A 21,937-nucleotide genomic window follows, 5' to 3' on the forward strand; every position below is an offset into this window, starting at 1 on the left:
AAGCAATGAAAGAGCCGCCCTTGAAAAAGTAATGGCAATACGCCAATAATAACAATAACAAAGGGAGCAGCATGGTATTACCACAGCAAGTAATCATTAATCAGTTAACCCTAAAGTAACCATTTCCAGTGTTCCACATCACATACAGAATTGAAATTATTATTTTAAATAATATTTTTTTTTATGTTGACACAACATAATAGAGAAAAGAGCTATTTAAAACAAACGAAACAAAAGTTTGTATTTTTATGTTAAAGTCTACGTAGCTCTGGCACCTTTCGTCATGAATATTTTAACTTTAGCCTAATCTCTCAAGAAGACATTTTCTGCCACATTTTTATGTTATTATTATTTTACCGAATGGGTTCCCAGTTTGACTTTAAGCTCATATATAGCATCATTTGGTTCAAACAAACCATTCGGAAGCCAGGCGTTGGATTTATGTCATAGTCAAATATCTGATAAGATTGCAGATCGCAAGCTGCATCGCTTTTATTTTCAGTTTCAGTAATATTATCCTTATCCCACCGGAAGCGTGTTCATATGGCTTGACTTCACAGAAGAGGTCGGGCAGGCTGTGTGTGAAAGTCATTCAATAACAACATGGCACAAGCTGTACAGAAACTGATGGCCAAAGTGCCCACATTGGTCAATGGTAAGTGTATTAATGTTGTTTGCATCTTTGAGATAGTGGACAGAGGCATCAGGCATGTACTGTGCTACTGACAGAATTTGGCATGGCTTGACACAGTGGCAGCAGAAGATGCGTCTAGCATAACACACAGCGATAGCAGCATTATAGTATTGTAAATGCATGCAATAACAAGATGTACCTTTGTAAAGAGTAAACCTTAATTGATAAATATTATGCATTTTATACCGAATCGTGTAAATTGTATAGCTCATCGGCCAAGTTGGATCGTTGGATGTAAAGGGTCTCTTTTTATGTTTCAGCCGCTGTTACGTATTCCAAACCCCAGCTAGCGACTTTTTGGCATTATGCACGTGTGGAGCTGGTCCCCCCTTCCCCTGCAGAGATCCCTAAAGCCATTATGGGCGTGGGGGGTGTCATCAAAGCCACAGCACGTCTTGGACAGCTGACAATGCGGGTGAGTCGCTGTGAAGTGTAAGGGTTCTGTCTCAAAGTAATGAAGTATTGTCATTCTCATGTTGGAACATAAAGTTGTGGAAACCCATAGTGGTATGTTTTCTAAAGTCAAGATTGAAAAATAATACTGGTTATAGCAACCACTTGATACTTAATAAACACTTAATAGTGCCCTCTGAAGGTGCAGATGTGACTTAAATTCATTGGAATGCCTTCTGAGGGCAACATTCAAAGTCACTGAAGGTGCTGTCCCCCATACTTGTAACTATTCTGTAGCCTAATGGTATGGCCAGAGTTGTTGCATAACACACTCACTCACACACACACACACACACACACACACTCAACCTGACTTGTTGAGTGCATGCAGTGCATACTATGGCTACTGTATACTATGGCTACTGTAGCCTGCATGCTATGTGGCCATCTTTAGTAATCCACAGTAACTGAGCATAATAAATATTGAATTATATGTGCATTTTAAAAGAACTGTCATATTTCTTCACTGAGAAACTAATTTTCTATTCTGAAAAACGTTTTGTGTTCACAGGATGTCGTGAGGAATGGACTGGTGTGCACTGAGGTGGCTATGTGGTTCTACATTGGCGAGTGCATTGGCAAAAGAGGCCTCATTGGATATGATGTATAAATTATGGACAATTTCATCTTCTTTGCATTCTGAGCATGAATAATGGTCATATTTGGGACCCAATAAACAGATGTTAATAGTTTGAGAGGACTTTTTTTTTCTTCTTCTGCATACTATTTGTTTACAAGGCAAAGCTGTTTAACTTTGGACATATTTTATTTGCAACTGTTTCTCCAAAGGGAGTCTTAACCATTGATACACAAACACTTGTACTTCATTACAAAACAATGTTTACCAGACATGCCACATTGGGGTGCTAGAATGTGAAAGTTTCATAGTACACTGGTAGCCATTAGCCAAGGTCAATTAACAAGTCACAAGAGAGAAATTATTCTATGGAATGTTAACATGCTGTACAGCATAGGTCTGCAACCTTTTTGATAGGAAGTGCCATGTTTTTATTTTCTTGATAGTGTGTCAACATTAATTAATTATGACTAACAGATCTCGATTTTCCGTAAACTTCTCTTTTTAAATATTTTCTTTGACCATTAGAGCAATAACCCCCCACCTATCTCCCAGAATCCCTCCCCAGTCAGAGATCAGAGTTTGAATACATTTTATTTGAAAAGATAAATCCTCTCTCTCACACATGCCAGTGATTACCCTCCCCTGTGCCAATGTTGGCACCCGTGCCTAAGGTTGCGTACCCCTGCTGTACAGTCAGTCACTAGTGCAGAATGGCATAGATAGACCATCGTACGACAAAGTATAAATTACAGTAGGCTTCAGATATTCTCTAGGCCAGTGGTTTTCAAACTTTTTGTGCCCAAGGCACACCAATAGGCAAGTCAAAATCTCAAGGCACACCTGTATTCATAGCAAAAACAGCCAATCCACAAGCTCACAATGTGAGCTTGCAGATATGCTATTTTCGCTATGTTTGAATATTTGTGGGGGAAAAGACATTTCAATTGATCATTTTTGGCTATAATGCCAGGGCTAAAATAGGGATCCAGGGCAGGGTATAGAATTTGGTTCTGTATTGGGAAATAAGAGCGCACAAAGTACTGATATAGTAAATGATAATTTTATACTTAGTATATATTGCAGTAGTAATATGTGGTTGTCACAAAATTCCAAGGTAAACCTGGACATGTCTCACGGCACATCAGTGTGTGTCCCTCGGCACACCATTTGGGAACCACTGCTCTAGGCTTTGTCACTATGTAATGATGGACATCTCTTCCCGTTCTCTGCTCTCTGACAGCGCATTTACAATGTTTCTCAAGTATTTACGAAATGCTTGTCTCACATCCTCGGGCTCCTCTTCCAGGTTCGAATGAATGAGAGGAAGTCTGCTCAGATGAGAGGCTGCATTAAAAAGGAATAACATACAGTAATTATGACCATTGAAATATTAAGCATAATAAAAAAAAAAAAAGATGATGAGATGATGTGTGGCATCATGTAATTGTGTTACCTAAAGGCAGCTGCCCTTCATCCGTTCCACTGCCAGGCTTGTGGTGAGCAATAAATAGGCACTGGCTGTCTTGCAGTCCCAGAGAGGAAATAAACATTGAGTGCCAGGTCTCTATTTCTTTCAAGTGACTCGGAACATCGTGATTAAAAATTATCACAACACCATTGCAGTCTCTCATCAGTGCCGGCCAGCACGATTCAAATCTGTGTCAAGAGAGGAGCGATTGTTACTTGATGACACACCGCAAGAGAGTATATGGATAATGCATAAAGGAAACACGAATAACTATGATCTACACATTATGGTTTACGATTATACAAGTAGGTTTAAATGTGCTTGTGCTACCCTTTGCTCTTACTTAAAGTCACCTGCGCAGTCCCAAAGCTCCACATCACACATTGAATATTTGTCACCACTGCCATCATTCTGCAATTCAAATTCCAGTATCCTTGAAACAAGGAAGAAACAATTTAGCTGCAATTGCTTATTGTAATCGTCATGATTGTATCCACTGTAGTCCAAACACTGTTTCACGTTAAGTTACTTGACCAAGGAAGGACAATCAATAATACTATGTATTCAAATTTACAGTCAACCTATCTCATCTACCCATACGTGACTGTTACATAATGATAATATATGTATAATTGCTTTAATTAGATGAACTTACTATAATGGATTTGTAACAGGTAGGCTATAAAGCTACAGTGCTATAATAAGGCCCATTGATAATAAAGAAAAATGCTCCCCAAAACCCCAAGCACCTGTACCTGACTCCTTGAGTAGGACTGTACTCTCCTCCTATTGTTTCTGTTGTGTCCGATAAGAAATTTGCTAGCACTGTCTTCCCGCTCTGAAACATAACATTACATCATCAAAAATAGCCACATCAGTGCTTGCAGATAATACGTGAAACAATAGGTGAACATAAGTTATATTAAAAGTGCTGAAATTGATATACCGTATAGATACCTATGATGATGATTATTTTTCTTTATCTAAGTGACCATATGGACTTACAGGACACTTTTGCATTTCATTTGACATAAACAATGAACCGACATAATAACATAAACATTGAACCAACCTCTGTGTGTGTGTGTGTGTGTGTGTGTGTGTGTGTGTGTGTGTGTGTGTGTGTGTGTGTGTGTGTGTGTGTGTGTGTGTGTGTGTGTGTGTGTGTGTGTGTGTGTGTATGTATGTATGTATGTATATATATATATATATATATATATATATATATATATATATATATATATACTATTAATAGTTTTAATAAAAGGTTAAAGCCTATATTCTGATAGTAATCATTGTGTTTGTTCAGTAAGGGGTCTCCTCCCCGTCTCTCTAGCTCTCTAGTAAACAGAAAGAAGATTTTCAGGTGGGACCACAATTTCATCTTATCAGGACAGAGTACCCATTTATCAGCTTCAAATGTATAGTGCTCCAGTTCCAATTTAGTCCTTTATAGGATACAGGATGAGTTCTCTCTCCTGATTGGATGAACCTGCTATGTAATTTTTATTCAAAAAGAACTGGAGAGACAGACCCCTGTTACTGAACAAACAATCTCAGCACCACTGCCCTTAACATGTAGTGTTGTTAGCACCCAGGAGGAAGCGGACTAAGACAGGGGAGGAGACAAACCAAGTTACCGTTTCTACACAAAAAGGGGGGGGGGGGGGGTGCCAGGTGCCCCATGCAGGGGCAAAAACAAAGGAAAGAAAATCATGTTTTCCTTTTTTACCGAATGGGTTCCCACTGATTGCTGAACAAATACTCTATAGAAATTATTACTGTGGTAATACAGTTATATAATAAAAAAATATCACTTTAATAACAACTAGGCTATAACTGCATACTAGTTAATCAACCAACCCTGCACTTGTAAAATCAGCAACATAACTTATAAAGAGGTGGTTGGGTATATATCGCACTTACCTCGCTAGGTCCAATTAACAGTATTTTTGCTTTGAATTTTTCCATTGAACCTGTGTTAGCAACTCAGCTAGCTCAATGAAAACATCAGATATAGCCAGCTTACTTAAACTAGAGCCAATGCGCCGTCTATGTTATGTTTGCTCCATGAAGTTATCATCAACAAAAATGATAAAGAAAACGAAATACTAAATTAATTATTATTATTTGGGAGCTGGAAAGAGTCGAACACTAGTTAAACGTTCTACCAGAGTCTTGACCAGAGTTCTACAAGTAAACTTCCTGTTCGTTTCTATGGTTTCCATGAGAGGCCGTTGTCCCCTCTGTTCATTGGTCATTTCTAACTTCAATCAACCGCGGACCGCCCACTTTCCCTACCGGGAGCAAATCAACACCCAGCAAAACGTCCAACCAATAAGATACGTTCGTTTTACGGGTGCCAGGCAACCAGCTTAGATCGAGGATAACAGTTGAAATGGTATTATGGTAAGAGGTAAGAAATATGTTCAACACCCTGTTAATGTTATGAACCTGGGCAGCAAATGAAGAGTTCATTCATCCTACTGTTGAATGCATGCGTGTGAGACCTTTAGCTGCTGTTTGCCCAGTAGCTCTTGCCTCTTTGTCACTTAAACTAGAGTCTTGCTGCCCTTTGCTAAAGACTGGGAGGAGCTAACATTGACAATGTCAGACTGTTTTCAAACTTTAAGAAATGTTAACAGTTTAACTACGTTAATTTCAGAGGTCATGTTTACTTTGTGTAGATTGCATCCTCAATGCTTTATTTTCATTCTTGTGTGAACATGTACTTGCTTGCTTATTTTAAGAACCAGCTGAATGCATGCATGGAGTCAGGGACTATAAATACATATTAGCCTCCTTGGCTAGCTTGGCTAACATGGTACATTTACTGAAATGTTATCAATGTGCAATGTCCCTGTCAAATAAACTAATATACAGTATGCATGATTGTTGGACAGACTGTTGTTAACTTAGCAGGCATATTTGTCTTACATTGAGCGGTGGCACTATTTTGCAGTAAAGCGAGCCATGTCTGCTGAGGATAGCTTTCAGGATTCTCCTAGATTCAGCTCTACAAGACTAGATGATCTGGATGACTCCATAGAGCCAAGGAGAAGGACCATGGCACACAGTAGTCTCAACACAAGAACCCCAGGGATTGACATCAACTCGTAAGGCCCTACGGAATAGGGATGCATAGTTTCAAACTATATGCATTGAGAACCAGCTTTGACACACACAGTTTTCAGGCTGGAAGATTCAAGCTAGCTAACTCTTTATTGTATTTATTTTATGAAGCCCTCTCCTGATAACCTTGTTGGAGGCTGAAGTTGCTGCCAGCTCTGCAGCCGTACAACTTGTGTCCTTTAAGGATGCCATGGAAGCTGAATTTGCTGTATGAATTTTATTTACTTGTCTAACAGATTGATTTAGTGTCTCAGCTTTATGTAGTCTGAGTTATTGATTATATGTATCATACATTTAACTTTCACATGTATTTTCCATTCTCCTAATGATTTGACTTACTCTTGACATTAAGGATTCAAGACAGTCTGCATCTGATAATTACCGTTTTACAAGACAGAGGTGCCTTTTGCTGGAGAAGTTGGAGGATTTTAAACGAATAAACAAATCTGTTCGGCAGCATTTGAAGGAGATTCAGAAAGCAGAGGTTTGTAATTATAATTTAAATATTCTAGATTTCTCATGACAGTAGTAAATGAAATCATAAAATGATGCAATAGAAATAGTCACTTGATTGCATTCCTGGAAGTACTGGGAACTTGGGAGCAATGGCATTTTTGTTTCAGCTGCTTTGATAACTTGTCTGTCACTTAATTCAGGCTGATCGAATTAAAAGAGACGAACAGAATGAAGTCTTAGTCAAAAAGATCACAGAGGCTGAAAGTGAAAACATGGTGAGTAAAATTGTAAAAGTAATTTATTGACATACACTGAATGTAATGTTCTAACATTATTAGCAAAGAGTAATTCTTCAGCCAGGGTTGATCTGCCTTATATCTGGTTGAAATGTTTGGTACTGCAGTTGATTCAGTCAGTCAGTTATAAGTGCTAAATCCTTTTCACCATTCACCCCCCAACCCAGCATTTAAAAAGGGGTTTATGCAATACAGAACAAAGGATTGAAGAACTGATAGATCTGCGAACACAAGAGCGGGTAAGTGCAGTAAAGTTTTAGTCTGGATGCATAGTACAGACGAGTTACATGTCTTCAGTCTGTTCACCATCATCAATCATCGCTGAATTTTAAAGGCAAACATGGAGAGCGCAGTTAACATGACCAGATCTGTGGAGGCCACTCGTGCACACCTCCAAGGGCAGCTACGTAACAAGGAAGCTGAAAACAGTCGTCTGGCAGTGCAGCTCCGGGTACGAATGCCTCCACTGATGTTATTTATCACATTGTTGCTCTGGATGAGATACACTGGGAAGAAAGTGTTTCATTTATAATCACATTGATCCATGCCATCTCCAAGAACCTAGAGGGGGCACTGGTTGAACGGAAGATGGAAGTTGGTGACTTGAAGGGGGCTGTCTCCACTCTATCTGAGAAAGTCTCAGAGGACAAAGAAACACTCAAGAGGGCAGCCAGAGCCCATAAACGGAGAGCCGAGAGATTTGAAGCTGCTGTTGAAAAATGCTACACTCAGTTGAGAGAGAAGGTATGCAATCAGAATGGCATGTCATTGTTGTGGTTAAACATGGTTCTCTCTTTCATGTTCATCCCATGGAACAGTTACGTTGCTCTCCCTTTCACACCTTCTACTCGGTTGGCATGCAGGATGTTCAGCTGGCCAATGTTTGTGCCGAAAGGGATTCCCGGAGAAACCAGCAGAGGGAGATGGCAGAGGAGAAAGAGCAACTTGTTGTTCAGACAGCGCTGCTAAAAGTGTTAGTCATTCGTGAAATAATCCACACTTTTGCATTGGACAGTGTCATCAGTAACATGGAATTCAGACTAATCCTTACATTAACATATCGTACATATAACCTTGCTGTGATAAGTGTTTTCTATGATGGTGTTGTTGTTGTTGTTTTCAATGCAGACAAATGGCAGACATGACAGCGAGGCTACAGGGGGAGAGGGGGGAATTCACTGAAGCTACCAAGACTTTGTTCCAGAGGGTTGAAAAACTCAGTGCTGACCATGGAGAACTTAATTCTGATAATGCAACACTCAAGGTATAATTTTAAAACATGTTTTGGTCTCAAGAAATGGTTGCATATTGATATAAAAAATATACTATCTAATATGCTGTACTTAATTGTTCATACAACCATTGAATGGGACAGTTCCAGGCAGGGAGGCACTCAACAGGCAAGTTGGATAGATCAGCTAACCCAAGGAATGGTCACAAGAGCTATTCTAGCCATGTAAACTGTGCTTTATGGAAAACAATGGAATGGTTGCTAAGCTTATTTAGGTGGCAGCCAGGGAGCTATTTAGTGATCTGGGCTCTGCCTCATAGTGTTATATATGTACACTAGTCTGTGTGTGGATGTTACAACGTATATATATGTTATATATATAACATATATATATATGTGCTTATAATCATTGCTGAAAACACCCCATAGAATAGTGTTCTGAAAACACCCCAACATCCCATAGTGTACCTCACTTAAGCTGTCAGAAATAGGCTCAAATGCCTTATGCATACAGTACAGGCATTTCAATTGTATGTACTGTATACTAATGGTTACATTGAACAAATGCAATACTATTGCTATAAGAGGATTGAGGTATAACTCTATTGACAGGCACATACTGCTCATTTGGAGCAGAAGCTAGCTGAATTTGAAGCTGCACTGATAGAGGAGAAGGCTGTGTCGCAGGAGAAGAAACACCAAACTGAAGCCTACCTAAGTCAGGTTAACACTCACTTTCCTTGTGTTCAATTTACAACTCAGTAACCTGTATCTCTATGCTAAACCGACTCTGTTTTTAGGAACCAAAATAGATGTGTAATGCATAGTACAGTATGTTTATTATGATGTTGTTGCATCTGTATTTATATACGATTATAAGTACTAATAGACGCAAGGAAATTACAACTATAATGTTTGAATAACATAGTAGGACTTTTGAATGTATGTTGTGTATTTCTTCCAGCTGACAGAGCTTAGAGATGAAATGGATGTTTTCAGAACAAAATATGAGCGCCTTTCAAGACAGATGGAGACCGAGAGGGTTAGAAAAGTTGCAGATGTTGAGAAGGTAAAATAACATAATATGGATTTTTCATGACACATTCATTCAAGGTGTGCACTGTGCAGTATTGTGCCTATTCGAAAATTAATACAAATACATTTATTTAGCAGCATACAATAGTCTGATATGTTTTTTCTGAACTTCCTTGAATGTTGTTTTTGGTCCTTTCTAACAGCATTGTTAGTATCTTTTAGCTGTACATCTCTGAATTGTTTTACCTCCATCTGAATGGCAGTGGAATCTGTCACTAGGCCTTCCTGGCTCTCATAGACCATATTCACACGGCGGCCATATTGGAATTTAACATTGAAAGTGCCGCCACCCGGGGTGGCTACTTTCATTGACTTCATAGAAACATGGCCGCCGTGTGAATATGGTCTATAGTGCCCCGTAACTGTAAATTTAACATCTCTGTTGCACAGGATTCTGCATTTTACAGCTGTATGTTAAATATCTCAAATCTGAGCTGTGTCAGTCACAAATCACTTAAACGAACACCCACGTATGCTCAATAAAGGAGGAATCTTGCCATATCCTGCATGCTTTATGCTTCAGCAGTCAGGGACAGGTGACCGCTAGACTCAGGTGTGTAATAGTCTTTAACCCTTTGTGTGCCCCCCCACTCATGCCACCACACCCCCTGGAGCCCAGGTCAGGCAGGAGCTTCAGGGGCACATGGAGTTACTGAGGGCAGCCGAGCACAGTCTCTGCGAATGCCAGGAAAAGCTGCGACACTCTGAGAGGAAGTGCTCAGAAAAGTCAGAGGCTATTAGGCAACTGCAGGTTCAGGTGTGCAAAAATGTCCAACACGGTAACCTGCAAGCAGGAGAGAGAACTGTGGTGGTCAGAGAAATGAAAAAGTCAGGCATTTACCTCCTCTGACCACTAGGTTGCAGTGAAACCCTGTAGCCTGTAGTCGTGCATCCACTGTTCATCTCCTGCTTTGGATTGGTTTTGATTTGTGATGTTTGTGATGTGTGTGTCCTCTGATTGCAGTGAAATGTGTTAGGTGGCAACCCTCTGTGCCAATGTAGCCTACGTGTTTGTGAATGTATATTTAATGTGTGCTCAAGTGTAAGTAAGCCTTGTGGCCCATAGGACAGGAGCCTATCTCATGTTTCTGTAGCGTGAGGCGGCTTAATGTACATGTACATCCCCCAGCCATGATGTACGAGTACACCCCCTGGACATGACGCTAGTATGTCGCAGGGACTTATCCCCAATCCTACCCTTGATGCTGAGTGCCAAGCAGGGAGTAATTGGGCCCCATTTTTTGTTTTTTAGTCTTTGGTATAACCCGGTGGGGAATTGAACCCCGACCTCCCAAGATGGTGTGCTCAAGTGCCCTTGAGTCAATTACCTACAAATTCTCAGCAGGTTGATGCCAATATTAAATCAATTGCTTGACTACTATTGCCCTATTTTTGTTTACAGTGTTATGTTTGCTTGCTGTGTTAAAGTGTGCTAAAGTTCCAGTTAGGATGGACGACAATGATCGAATCAAATATTACAATATTGTTGACCAAATACCTCAATATTGTGATATTCTGGAGACGCTTTCACCAAATATTTACACGATAATGTTTGTAATATAAATAATCATCAGTAATGAGTTTAATAAAGGGGGTAAAGGCAATTAATAGAACAGCAGGTAAGTTCCGAAAATTACATCACTTATGCCATATTAAGAATAAGATACATCCAAAAGCCCAAATTAGTTTCATATCAATATAAAATGTGTATATTGTCCAGCCTTAGTTCCAGTAATGAATTTACATGTCCCTTGAAACCTACTGTTACTAGTGCCCATAGCTACCCTTGACATATTATATGACAACAACAGTGATTCTGAAGATCTGGATTTATATCAACAGCTGGACAGTGAAACAAAGAAGCTCAAATCCTCTCTGGAGATGAAAGAGTCAATTCATGAGGCCAACTCACAACTGCAAGAAAGAGTGGCTTCTATTCAAAAGTAAGACAACTGAACCATATTGTGTGTGTGTGTGTGTGTGTGTGTGTGTGTGTGTGTGTGTGTGTGTGTGTGTGTGTGTGTGTGTGTGTGTAATTTCTTTTTTTTAAGTACATATATACACACTATTACTGTGTACTGTTATACTATAAGACAATAATGTGATAGCAGATCTCAAATGACTTCACAATTTTCGATTTCAAGCATTGCTTCCAAATTTGACAGTAATGTATAGCATATTTGTGGTAAATTAATTTGAAGTGGACAGTTAGTAGTAGAAGTGATAATAATAATAATGTGTACTTTGTACTTTACATAATTCTTAAAAATAATACGTTTTTTTTTAAGTGAGATCTTTTTTTGATCATCACTCATAAGTGTGTTTATAGGAGGACTGAGGAGCTCCTGCAGGAGAACCAGGAGCTGGTGCACAGGTTGACGGACCAGGAGGAGGCTCTGACCTACAGCCACAAGCAGGTGGACCAGCGCTCTGCAGACTGCCACGCCCTCAAATGGCAGCTAGAGACAACTTTGTCTGATGTCAGACTACAGGTATGAACGAAATGAGCATGTTTAAAGGAGTTGTTCACCCAAAGAATTACTTATTTTTTATCAATTACACAATTACCTAAGTCAATAAATTGATGACTGGGTCATCAGTCAGTAGGAGACTCAGTAGGAGACTCTGCAAGTCTCCTACCGGTCATCAAATTATTGGCTCCGGAATGCGACAAAAACAAAACAATCTCCATGAATTCAAGGCTTCATGGGGTGTGTAATAGATTTTTTGGGTGAACTACTCCTTTAAGTTCAAATTAAGAATGTTTTTTTGTTATAGTTTCAGGTAACTTTGTGGGGAAACTGAGTGGCTGCAGCCATCATAATAATTTCAAAATGTGCGTGCGTGCGTGCGTGCGTGCGTGCGTGCGTGCGTGCGTGCGTGCGTGCGTGCGTGCGTGCGTGCGTGCGTGCGTGCGTGCGTGCGTGCGTGCGTGCGTGCGTGTGCGTGTGTGTGTGTGTGTGTGTGTGTGTGTGTGTGTGTGTGTGTGTCCATGACCAGATCTCTAAAGTAAAAGATACAGCTGTTTCCAGAGAGGCAGCTCTTCAGACGAAGATCCTGGAGTTAGAGGCAGAGAAGAGCAGAAAGGAAACAGAGCTGAAGCTTCTTAAACATAATAAGCAGTCTGTGAGTATTATCTTCCTCTGATGCACACAAGGCAAATTGAATGTAAGATGTATATGAATTCAGCCTCGACTCCATTTGTGTGATATTCCGAATCCTTGACAAGAGGCTATCTTACAGTATATTGATATGGCTGTATGTCTTTCTTGATCAATAGGCAGAGAAACAGTTTGAAATGCGTCTCAAAGACCTGCAGCTCAGCTTGGACCAATCCGAAAGCCACAAGAAAAGCATTCAGGGCTACATAGATTTCCTCAAAAACTCTTATGCAATAATGTTTGATGAGGGATTGCCACAATCACGGTTTGGATCGTCATATTTTCTAAAATGACTGTTTCAAGGATTTCTGAGTCTGCCTTTTGTACATGTGTTACCCATTCTAATGTACTGTAATAGATAAGTAGTACTTAGCTATCTAAGGGTACTTATTAAGTACCCTTTTAAACAAGCAAATTAATTTATACCCGTTTTAGCACTGTACTAGCTCTGATGTGAACTTCTTACTTCAACAAACTCAATTAACTGAAATGTCTTTTTTAACAAAATACAAATATTCTGAAATTTATTTTTTTATGTTTTGTCAGGTTTTCATAGGGAAAATTTAAAAAATATATGTTTTAAAAGACAACAACGCAACATTTAATTGACTATTCCTCCCAACTTCTGCCATTTATCATAAGACCATTATCATCATGAACAGACAATTGCTCAGTGAATGGCTTTATTTTTTGATTTTGAATATGATTCCATGTTGTCTAACAAGCATTGCACAGTTAATAAGTCATGGATATAAACATTTCGTTCATAAATTCTGGCAGTATTTTTAGCTAGACTTCAAATCAGTCTGCTTTTAAATGTGTTAAAACGTTACTTGGGAACGATGCTAGTCGGGAACAATGCAAACAGACAGACACATGTTGAGACCTCCATATATGGGCATAAAAGGGCACAGACAGATGGATGACAGAAAATAATATAGATAAAGCCACAAATCCCCATATACAGAGTACCTTGAGGTCATCAATATGATGTCATAGTACTGACGTCATAGACTGGCCTGGACGTAATTCCATATATGGGCACAAAATGGACACAGACAGACAGACAGACATGGCGTGAGTATTGTAATCGAAAGAAAATACATACATTTTTGTCATTTATTTGAATAAAAATTTACGTTTTTCAGAAAACTTTTTCGGCCTCAGGTCTAAATGGGTTAAGCTAATACACTAGCGGCAAATGATACAACTTGACTCTAACTCTAAGTTCACAATTCAATTCTCAGGAAACATTATGTAATGTTGTCATTGCAAATAGGATTATATGCAAACACTCTGCAGTCAGTCAGAGATACCTTAATTCTCTAGAATGGGCTCAGTGAAAAGAAAGGAAAAATACATACAAACAACTGATTATTAGCTAAATAATGCAATTTATTATAATTATATGATTGCTAGCTAGTGATGGCAAGAGTCTAAATCTGCTATCTATTTGTCTGTCTGTCTGTCTGTCTGTCTGTCTGTCTGTCTGTCTGTCTGTCTGTCTGTCTGTCTGTCTGTCTGTCTGTCTGTCTGTGGCATTAGTGACTGTCTTGTTCCAATATACTGCACAAGACCTCATTTGGTCAGTCTGTCTTTTCAGTGAAAAACTCTTTGTCCACTGATCTGAAACTAGAGACTGAAAACAGTGAGATGAATAGATGTTGGACTGATTTATTGTTATGTTCATATTGCCTCTGTTTATATAGTTTATATATGTTCAATTCTGAGTGTTGTAGTAACAATAGCCATTGTTTGCATTTTGTTCGTGTGGAGTTTTTAAGGGATAATCAACTGATGAAGTGTATTGTTTAGTGAGTGCATTTGCAATGAGCCTGACAGAAAGGCATGATAATTAAAGTCATTTGCAAGACACACCCATCCAGGGTTATACGTTACCAGCTAATACAAAACACAATATTGAGAGAATGTTGTTGATTACATGGTTATTATGGTTGCTGTTTGGTCTTGTGTGTGAAATATAATGCCTTAGTTGGGAATTTGTGATTTAATTCCAGCTTAGCAGCACCCTACCCACCGTCAGTGTACTGATATACAGTGGTGGGGAAATTACTCAAAAGTTTTACTTAATACTGCAATATAGAAATACTCTGGAACAAGTAAAAGTCCGGAATTTAAAATGTACTTGAGTTCAAGTACAAAAGTATTGGCATCAAAATGTACTTAAAGTACCAAAAGTAAAAGTACTCATTATGCAGAATGTCCCATTTTCGGTTTTCAAATGTATAAAAAAACCTTTGAAAATAGAAGATCTACAAGCTCACAATGGCCGAAATGTATACAGGGCTGAAGTGATTAATGTATGTTTTGTAATAATAATCAAAATCTACAAAGTAACTAGCAACTAAAGTTTTTAAATAAATGTAATGGAGTAAAAGTAAAAGTATTGGAAATACTAAGAAAAGTACAAATACCTCAAATTGTACTTAAGTGCTTAATGTACTTACTACTTAGTTACTTTCCACCCCTGCTGATATAGGGGTGCAACAGTTAATCAAACTAATCGATGTAATCAATTATTTAAAACCTTTTCGATTTTAATCAAACTAGACGTGCACCGGTTGAGAATGCATGCCCCGCCATATTACGCAATACTCTTTAGACCCGTTGTCTGTCTCTGTCTCTTTTTAGCCCATATATGGAGATTTCTGTATCTGTCTGTCTGTGGCCCTTATATGGAGTTCCGTGTCAGGCATGCCCAAATATGGAATCCAGGCCATACTATAATGTCAGCACTGTGACATGTTGATGACATCAGGGTACATTATATATGGACCTGCGGGTTTATCAATGTTTTTTGATGAAATGAATTTTTTTTTATCTTGATTATTCGATTATCAGAAAAGTAATCAATAGAATAACCATTTATAAAATAATCCATAGTTGCAGCTCCCCTATACTGATCTAGATGTAGGTTTCTGCAGCGGTGATGTGAGATGATGTTAGAATTTGGAGAAGTTCTGCAGAATTGCCTAATAGCTACGGATACAGATCTATGTTTTGTTTTTACTGTGTTTAAGCCATCCTGTTTCGATACTGTTGCTGGATTTCTGTTGTAGTAAACTATCGAAGGTCCAAAATAATCGCCTGAGATATTGTGGCTTGTTATTGGAACTGAACTGTTCCCCGGAGTGCTGTTCTCTCAAGTTCTCTTTAGACAAAGATCTATTGTGCTCTTAGAGAGAGGATGGAACCATTTCATTTCTGTATGCGTCAGTGCCCTCGTTCTTTCCTTTGGTTTTGTTTTTGGTCTCCTGGTCTCCTTGCCTGTTTACGTAATCCTGTTGATCATGCTCTGGGAATTTGTGTCTCCACTGTTTACTGGAAAATATGCTTACATATGACTTTTGGCAAATTGTTTTGGAATTGCAGTGCAACATCATGACACACCCTGATCATGTGTGCTCATCAAGCTTCCACAACTTTTAGTGACCCACTGGTCTGTTTTACAAACACTATTACAAGTCATTTCCACTGTATTCACAGCTCGGGGTTTGGTTGGTAGTTTATGGGTGCTACCGTGCTCTGACAAAAATTGACACAGGCTACTCTTGCACAATGCACATAGACCATATGAGCGATGGACACACAATTATTTGTAGAAAAACTTTAATTTAGTACTTTTCATTTATGTATGTCTTTCATTCAATACGTGCAACAAAAATTGTTCACTTAGTGACTGTGCTTAGTCAATATGAAACAGTGTTGTTCCTCAATTCCATGCTTGGCTGAATTCTGCGGTAAGTTTCTGTTACTCATTGTAAGCTAAACATATTTTTCAAAACCAAATATGCCTACTGACACACACACACACACACACACACACACACACACACACACACACTGACACTACAACTAATAACAAACTACACCCCCAGATGTGTTTAAACATAATTGCTCTACTCCCTTAAACCCTAAAAAGAATGATTGTTTGAAAATTCAAGGTAATATGTCAAATATGATTAATAAATAATCATTAAGAAAACAAGCAATAAGAGACAAATTGTATTAAAAAAATATACATTTATGAATAATACTTGGTAAGTAGAGTATACATACAAAGACATGATTACACATCTTGTAATGATTCCTGTAGTAGCTGCCATAAAATGTTATTTCCTTTTAGTGTGTAGACATGTTATGCTGTGATGACAGTAGAGTTACAGACTTCAAAAGTATTTTCATATGTATACAGAAAACATACTGTATATATTTGGGTCGTTTAAATGTGCTGTAAGTTATGTTTTCTTGTTACGGTTATTGTTGTCTCTCCAGTTCTTTATGTTATTAGAAAACACATTTTTAAGGTGGGTCATTTTCATCCAATCAAGGAGAGAGAACAACACAAAGAAAATGTATCAGCTTGTGTTACAATTTCTTATGTTGTCTTGCTTATTTTTCTCTTTTTTTCCTCCCCATCACATCCAATTTCACTTGTTTATCTTGTATCCTGTATGAGTTTTTTCTTTCTCCTGACTGGATGAAAATGTTATTTTCTGTGTACTAAATAACTGGAAGGACTGCATGGGAGACCCCTGTTACTGAACAAAACACTCTAGAGCTATGATTGCTATGGGAATATAGAGCTATTTAACTCTTATTTTAACAAGAAATATTGTTAAAATAATTTACAATATAACATTACCGCTTCTCAATGAAGCAAACATGAGGCTCCAGTATTATGAAGCAATTTCATACAATTTGACTTTCCATTTATATTCCATTTATATAATGCCTGCATGCCTAACCCTTTTTTCACTAAATCTGACATTGTAGTCTGTCTTCTTTACCTGTAGGATTTGTGAATATCATTTAAGAGTCTGTATGATGCAGAGGGGTTATTGTTGCTGTGGGAACAGTTGAAGTCACACTTGCAAGACTGGATCATCATCACATTCTTGCTGAAGGTCTCTCCGTCCTCGCAGCGGAAGCGGACGTGTACTGTTTGGGTCTGGTGAGGGCTGCAGCAGCGATCATCTGGACAGACTCCACAGTACCTTGGGCGGAAAGTTTTTAGGCTGTGGCACCCTGCATAAAACAGTTTAGCTGGTTGCTTGGCCTTTTCTACGTAGTTGCATTTCTGACCCATCTGTAAAAAGAAAAGATAACCAGAAGTTGATGAGAAATCTAGATGACAGAATGCTCAGAAGATTCATAAATCATATTCCATAAAAGCAGTGGTGTAAAGTAACTAAGTACATTTACTCAAGTACTGTACTTGAGGTACAATTTTGAGGTAATTTTACTTTTACTTTAATATTGTACTTTTACTCCACTACAATTATTTGAAAACTTTAGTTACTAGTTACTAAACACACATTAACCATTTTTAATTTAAAGCCATTTGAAAATAGCCGATCTACAAGCTCACAATGTGCCGCGATGCGATGCATTGTGAGCTTGTAGATCTGCTATTTTGAAAGGATTTCTATACATTTTATACATCTGAAAACTTGTGAAATGGGACTTTCTGCATAATGAGTACTTTCTACTTTTGGTACTTTAAGTACATTTTGATACCAATACTTTTGTACTTTTACTCAAGTAAATTTTGAATTCCAAACTCTTACTTGTAACTTGTATTTCTACATTGCAGTATTGATACTCTTACTTATAAAAAATGTGAGTACTTTTTCCACCAATGCATAGAAGGGCCTAGAACTATACCAACATGCACATGTGTCATTGTCCCCTGCTCATTGTTTATGTTGGTATAAAATGGCATAGCATACCTTCAAGCTGGTGAAAGCTGTTTGGGAGCATGGGCGAACCTCACATATGCGAGTCTCCTTCACTAATTTGCATAGGCCATTATTGTTGATCATCCTAGAGGTCCTAGAGGAAACTCCGGTGCCACAGGACTTGGAACAGGGAGTCCAGGCTGTGGGTTCAGTCACACATTCCCTTCCTCTGTTAAACACGTGACCCATTGGTTCACTAATGAAATCTGAAAATGAACAAGAAACGTCGGGAGAGATTTTGTGAGTGAGTGAGGAATCAATCTCCAGCTGTGCACTTTATCATAGATTCATCTATTGCTACTGAGCCACATTAACCCTGGCCTGCCTAATTTTAGCAACATTTAACAACTTTTGTTTGTCGTACTGTTAATGCATTACTGGGGAATCATTAAAATAGCTGATCTACAATCTCACAACGCATCATGATATTTAAAATGTGGCTATTTTTGCTATTTGTTGTAATGATGACGTATAGAGCTTAAAGGGATATTTCACTTTAAAAAAATGAATGAGTCATTTTTATCGTCTACTCAGGCTTTTTTTTTAAGTTGCTTGATTCAGTATTTAGATATTTGATATTCATTTTATCAGACACGCCCCCTTCCTATAAACCCATTGTAACTTCAAACTCCATTTTAACCATGTTAGATTCATCAAAAACACCCGTCCTTGGTTCTGGTGTCTGACATTGTCCTTCTACGTGAGGAGACCATTTATTTATTTATTTTAAATGGGAAAACGAAAAGATTTAAATACAAGGATGGGTGTTTTTGATAAATCTAACATCTTAAAATGGAGTTTGAAGTTATAATGGGTTTGTATAGGAAGGGGGCGTGTCTGATAAAATGAATATCAAATATCTAAATACTGAATCAAGCAACTTAAAAACTGTCTGTGGGGCTCACAAAAGCCTGAGTAGACGTTAAAATTACCCACTTTTTTTGGAAAGTGAAATATCCCTTTAAGTGGTTTGATAGCTTTAGCTTTTTTAACATCGTTAGAGTAACAGTATGGTCTTCTGCTGTGCTTAATAATAATATGACCAGACAGGACTTGTGAAACTGCTCACCGGGTAAAGACTTGAGTCCTCCTCTGCCAACAGGAGTCAGCTCATTCTTGTCGGTGATGTCATGCACAGATTGTCTGTCTCCCCTGTACTCTTTGCTGTGCTTCTTGATGGGAGGTCTCCCTGTCTTTCCCTCTTCAGGGCATATCAGTTGCTCACAGCAGCGGCCAGACACCTTGACCAACCTGGCCATGGCACAGTCCAATTTGGGCAATGTCATTTCATGTGGATACAGAGAGACGCAACCAACAGCACCATCCATACAAGTGCACTGGTGCTTGCAGTTCAGGCAGAAGCTCTCCCCATTTTGGTAAATCTGGTTATTGTACTCACAAGGTCTTCCATCTGATTTGGCTGTTTAGGAAAGAAAAAACATCACAGGTAAACAGTGGTGTCTTCTCTGTAAAGGATTTTAAAGAAATTGTCTGTCTGTCTGTCTGTCTGTCTGTCTGTCTGTCTGTCTGTCTGTCTGTCTGTCTGTCTGTCTGTCTTTTTGTGTGTGTGTGTGTGTGTGTGTGTGTGTGTGTGTGTGTGTGTGTGTGTGTGTGTGTGTGTGTGTGTGTGTGTGTGTGTGTGTGTGTGTGTGCGCGCGTGACGTGTGTGTGTATGTACACACAGTATATATGTGTAGCCTATATATGTGAGTGTGTATATATACGGTATATATATATACGGTATATACACACACACGCACGCACGCACACACACACACACACACACACACACACACACACACACACACACACACACACACACACACACACACACACACACACACACAGTATATACTGTATATTATATAAAATTCACTGTACCTCTACAGATGCCATTTATTGTACTATAGCCTCCCCCAAAGTTGCACTCAAGTCCCTTGATGTGGTCACACGGCTTGTTACTGGTGCAGTCCTCATTGAGCTGTCCTGCGCAAACTTGACAGCAGCCGCATCTGTCCAGCACGAGACTGACTCCTGGTCCACAGCTGGGGATGTCTCGAGGGCACTCACATTCCATCGGACAAGATGATGAAACCTGCATTGAGTCATTTTTAATCTGATGACTGCTGTGTGTCTTTTCCTCAGGATAACAGTGGGTAAAATGTTAAACTTTGACGAGTTATTACATTATAAACAGAATGATAATTATTGACTTACTGTCTTCATAGTTGCACAAAGGATAATGATGACAGACAGTGTCCCCATCTTAAGGAGTCAAATGTTATGTTGATATTTAGGTAGAGAAAATGTCCTTCCCAAACACAAAAAAGTGTACTTGTTTGACTGCTGGGTGCTGGGTCTGCTCGTGCTCCTTGGTGTCCCCATCTCCTTTTATACAACAAGATGTGACGTATGCATGAACTGACGAGGTGTTCCAAAACTATGTCAGGAATGCTTCTCAACGAGTCCTCCCATAAGCCAAATTTCCCCCCTCAGTTACAGCAGCAACAATCACACTGTCTGTCTTCCATTCTTAGAGTTTATTTCCATTTCAAACATGCAATTTCATTTTTATATTCTTTATGCTATTTAAGTGCATCCCAAACATCTTGAATATATATATATTTAATTGACAAAACATATGTACTGTATATATTTTGTCATATCTTATCCTGCACATGTTTTGCACTTTTTGTACTAAATAAAAGCATATTACTTTGTTTGGTTCTGGACACATTATGTCAATATTAGAGAGTTTTTAGAAATGTAAAAGTAAAAAGTGAAGATAAATCCCTTGGTTTTGAAGGGAACAAAACAAGAAGCACAACTGTGTGTTTATGCAGTGGAACGTAAGCAAAGCTCAAAACAAAATGTGCCTAATAGTTTAGATGTTGGGTACTTTTGGGCGCACTGATACACTGGTGGAGTGGTAAGGGCACATAATACTCTTTTATGTAAAGCGACTTTGAGTACTTAGAAAGGTGCTGTATAAATCTGTCCCATTATTATTATTATTATTTCATAGGCTCTGATGCCTGACAGCGAGTCCCTGGTTTACCTGAGAAAAGCCTGAAAAAATAGATATTGCTACTTTAAACATTTCATCAACCCTGAACTCAGGCCCATCAGGGAATTAACATCAGGCCACCACAAGTTCTGACATAAATATTGAAAGAAAAGCCACATATTTCTATGACCAACTGAAACTGTTTCTTGGATTAGGCTGCAACCACGTTTAGACTGTTGCACATTGTCTATGGTAAATGTTTTAACTTTTAAAGTTGATTGAAAGGTGAAACTAATATTTCATTGCACTGTGGAGTAGAAATGTAGCAAAATAACTCCATAGTTTAATTTACGTTTCCTATAAGTGATCTACTGGGGTATGACGAGTGTGAATTAAGTTTGTCTATCCCAAACTATGTCTCAAAACAAAGACTGACTCTTGGAATATTTGAACCTTTGGAATCCTTTGTTCATTCTGAATGAGTGCGTCCGGAGTGAGAGAACACAAAAGACATCTCAGAAAGCTTGACTAATGCCAGAAGCAACATTCCCTTCAAGATGATTCAACATTGTAGGTTTCTTTGGAAGAACCCTGTGGAAAAA

The 21,937-nt window shown here is 38.6% G+C and overlaps 4 protein-coding genes across 4 annotated transcripts; 2 read left to right on the plus strand and 2 right to left on the minus strand.

Annotated features, from left to right (window-relative positions):
- The first annotated feature begins 545 nt into the window (after positions 1-545).
- On the plus strand, positions 546-1,839 carry LOC308094104 (ATP synthase subunit g, mitochondrial-like). Its single transcript, XM_080440562.1, has 3 exons — positions 546-655; positions 955-1,109; positions 1,659-1,839. Exons 1-3 carry the CDS (start codon positions 604-606, stop codon positions 1,755-1,757), a joined length of 306 nt encoding a protein of 101 aa, XP_080296688.1. The 5' UTR covers positions 546-603; the 3' UTR covers positions 1,758-1,839.
- Positions 1,840-2,249: 410 nt separating this feature from the next.
- Positions 2,250-5,365, minus strand: ift22 (intraflagellar transport 22 homolog (Chlamydomonas)). Its single transcript, XM_080440742.1, has 5 exons — positions 5,122-5,365; positions 3,951-4,033; positions 3,539-3,628; positions 3,181-3,383; positions 2,250-3,071 (listed from the first exon to the last, which is right to left on the minus strand). The coding sequence occupies exons 1-5, from the start codon at positions 5,164-5,166 to the stop codon at positions 2,923-2,925; spliced, it is 570 nt and encodes a 189-aa protein (XP_080296868.1). The 5' UTR covers positions 5,167-5,365; the 3' UTR covers positions 2,250-2,922.
- Positions 5,366-6,168: 803 nt separating this feature from the next.
- On the plus strand, positions 6,169-12,859 carry LOC308093466 (outer dense fiber protein 2-like; the record flags this gene model as incomplete). Its single annotated transcript, XM_080439802.1, has 16 exons — positions 6,169-6,311; positions 6,439-6,535; positions 6,680-6,811; positions 6,984-7,058; positions 7,247-7,318; positions 7,414-7,530; positions 7,638-7,823; positions 7,943-8,052; positions 8,208-8,343; positions 8,923-9,033; positions 9,275-9,379; positions 10,025-10,162; positions 11,248-11,348; positions 11,735-11,897; positions 12,406-12,531; positions 12,686-12,859. The coding sequence occupies 16 exons, from the start codon at positions 6,169-6,171 to the stop codon at positions 12,857-12,859; spliced, it is 1,986 nt and encodes a 661-aa protein (XP_080295928.1).
- Positions 12,860-16,231: 3,372 nt separating this feature from the next.
- Positions 16,232-20,665, minus strand: LOC308093083 (CCN family member 1-like). Its single transcript, XM_080439292.1, has 5 exons — positions 20,546-20,665; positions 20,210-20,423; positions 19,398-19,748; positions 18,320-18,534; positions 16,232-17,676 (listed from the first exon to the last, which is right to left on the minus strand). The coding sequence occupies exons 1-5, from the start codon at positions 20,591-20,593 to the stop codon at positions 17,374-17,376; spliced, it is 1,131 nt and encodes a 376-aa protein (XP_080295418.1). The 5' UTR covers positions 20,594-20,665; the 3' UTR covers positions 16,232-17,373.
- Between the last annotated feature and the right edge of the window lie 1,272 nt (positions 20,666-21,937).

This window comes from Gymnoscopelus braueri, assembly GCF_963280865.1.
Source record: "Gymnoscopelus braueri genome assembly, chromosome: 10".
Classification (NCBI taxonomy): Eukaryota; Metazoa; Chordata; class Actinopteri; order Myctophiformes; family Myctophidae; genus Gymnoscopelus; species Gymnoscopelus braueri.

Bases quoted from the DNA above. Each gene is read 5' to 3' on its own strand.
- LOC308094104 (XM_080440562.1), top strand. From the start codon at position 604: ATGGCACAAGCTGTACAGAAACTGATGGCCAAAGTGCCCACATTGGTC. The intron at 656-954 runs GTAAGTGTATTA...TTTATGTTTCAG, and splicing joins AGTGCCCACATTGGTCAATG to CCGCTGTTACGTATTCCAAA. The intron at 1,110-1,658 runs GTGAGTCGCTGT...TTGTGTTCACAG, and splicing joins TTGGACAGCTGACAATGCGG to GATGTCGTGAGGAATGGACT.
- ift22 (XM_080440742.1), bottom strand. From the start codon at position 5,166: ATGGAAAAATTCAAAGCAAAAATACTGTTAATTGGACCTAGCGAG. The intron at 3,384-3,538 runs GTAAGAGCAAAG...CTCTTGACACAG, and splicing joins GACTGCGCAGGTGACTTTAA to ATTTGAATCGTGCTGGCCGG. The intron at 3,072-3,180 runs GTAACACAATTA...TTTTTAATGCAG, and splicing joins TGAAGGGCAGCTGCCTTTAG to CCTCTCATCTGAGCAGACTT.
- LOC308093083 (XM_080439292.1), bottom strand. From the start codon at position 20,593: ATGGGGACACTGTCTGTCATCATTATCCTTTGTGCAACTATGAAGACA. The intron at 20,424-20,545 runs GTAAGTCAATAA...GACTCAATGCAG, and splicing joins TTTGTGCAACTATGAAGACA to GTTTCATCATCTTGTCCGAT. The intron at 19,749-20,209 runs GTACAGTGAATT...TTTCCTAAACAG, and splicing joins AATAAATGGCATCTGTAGAG to CCAAATCAGATGGAAGACCT.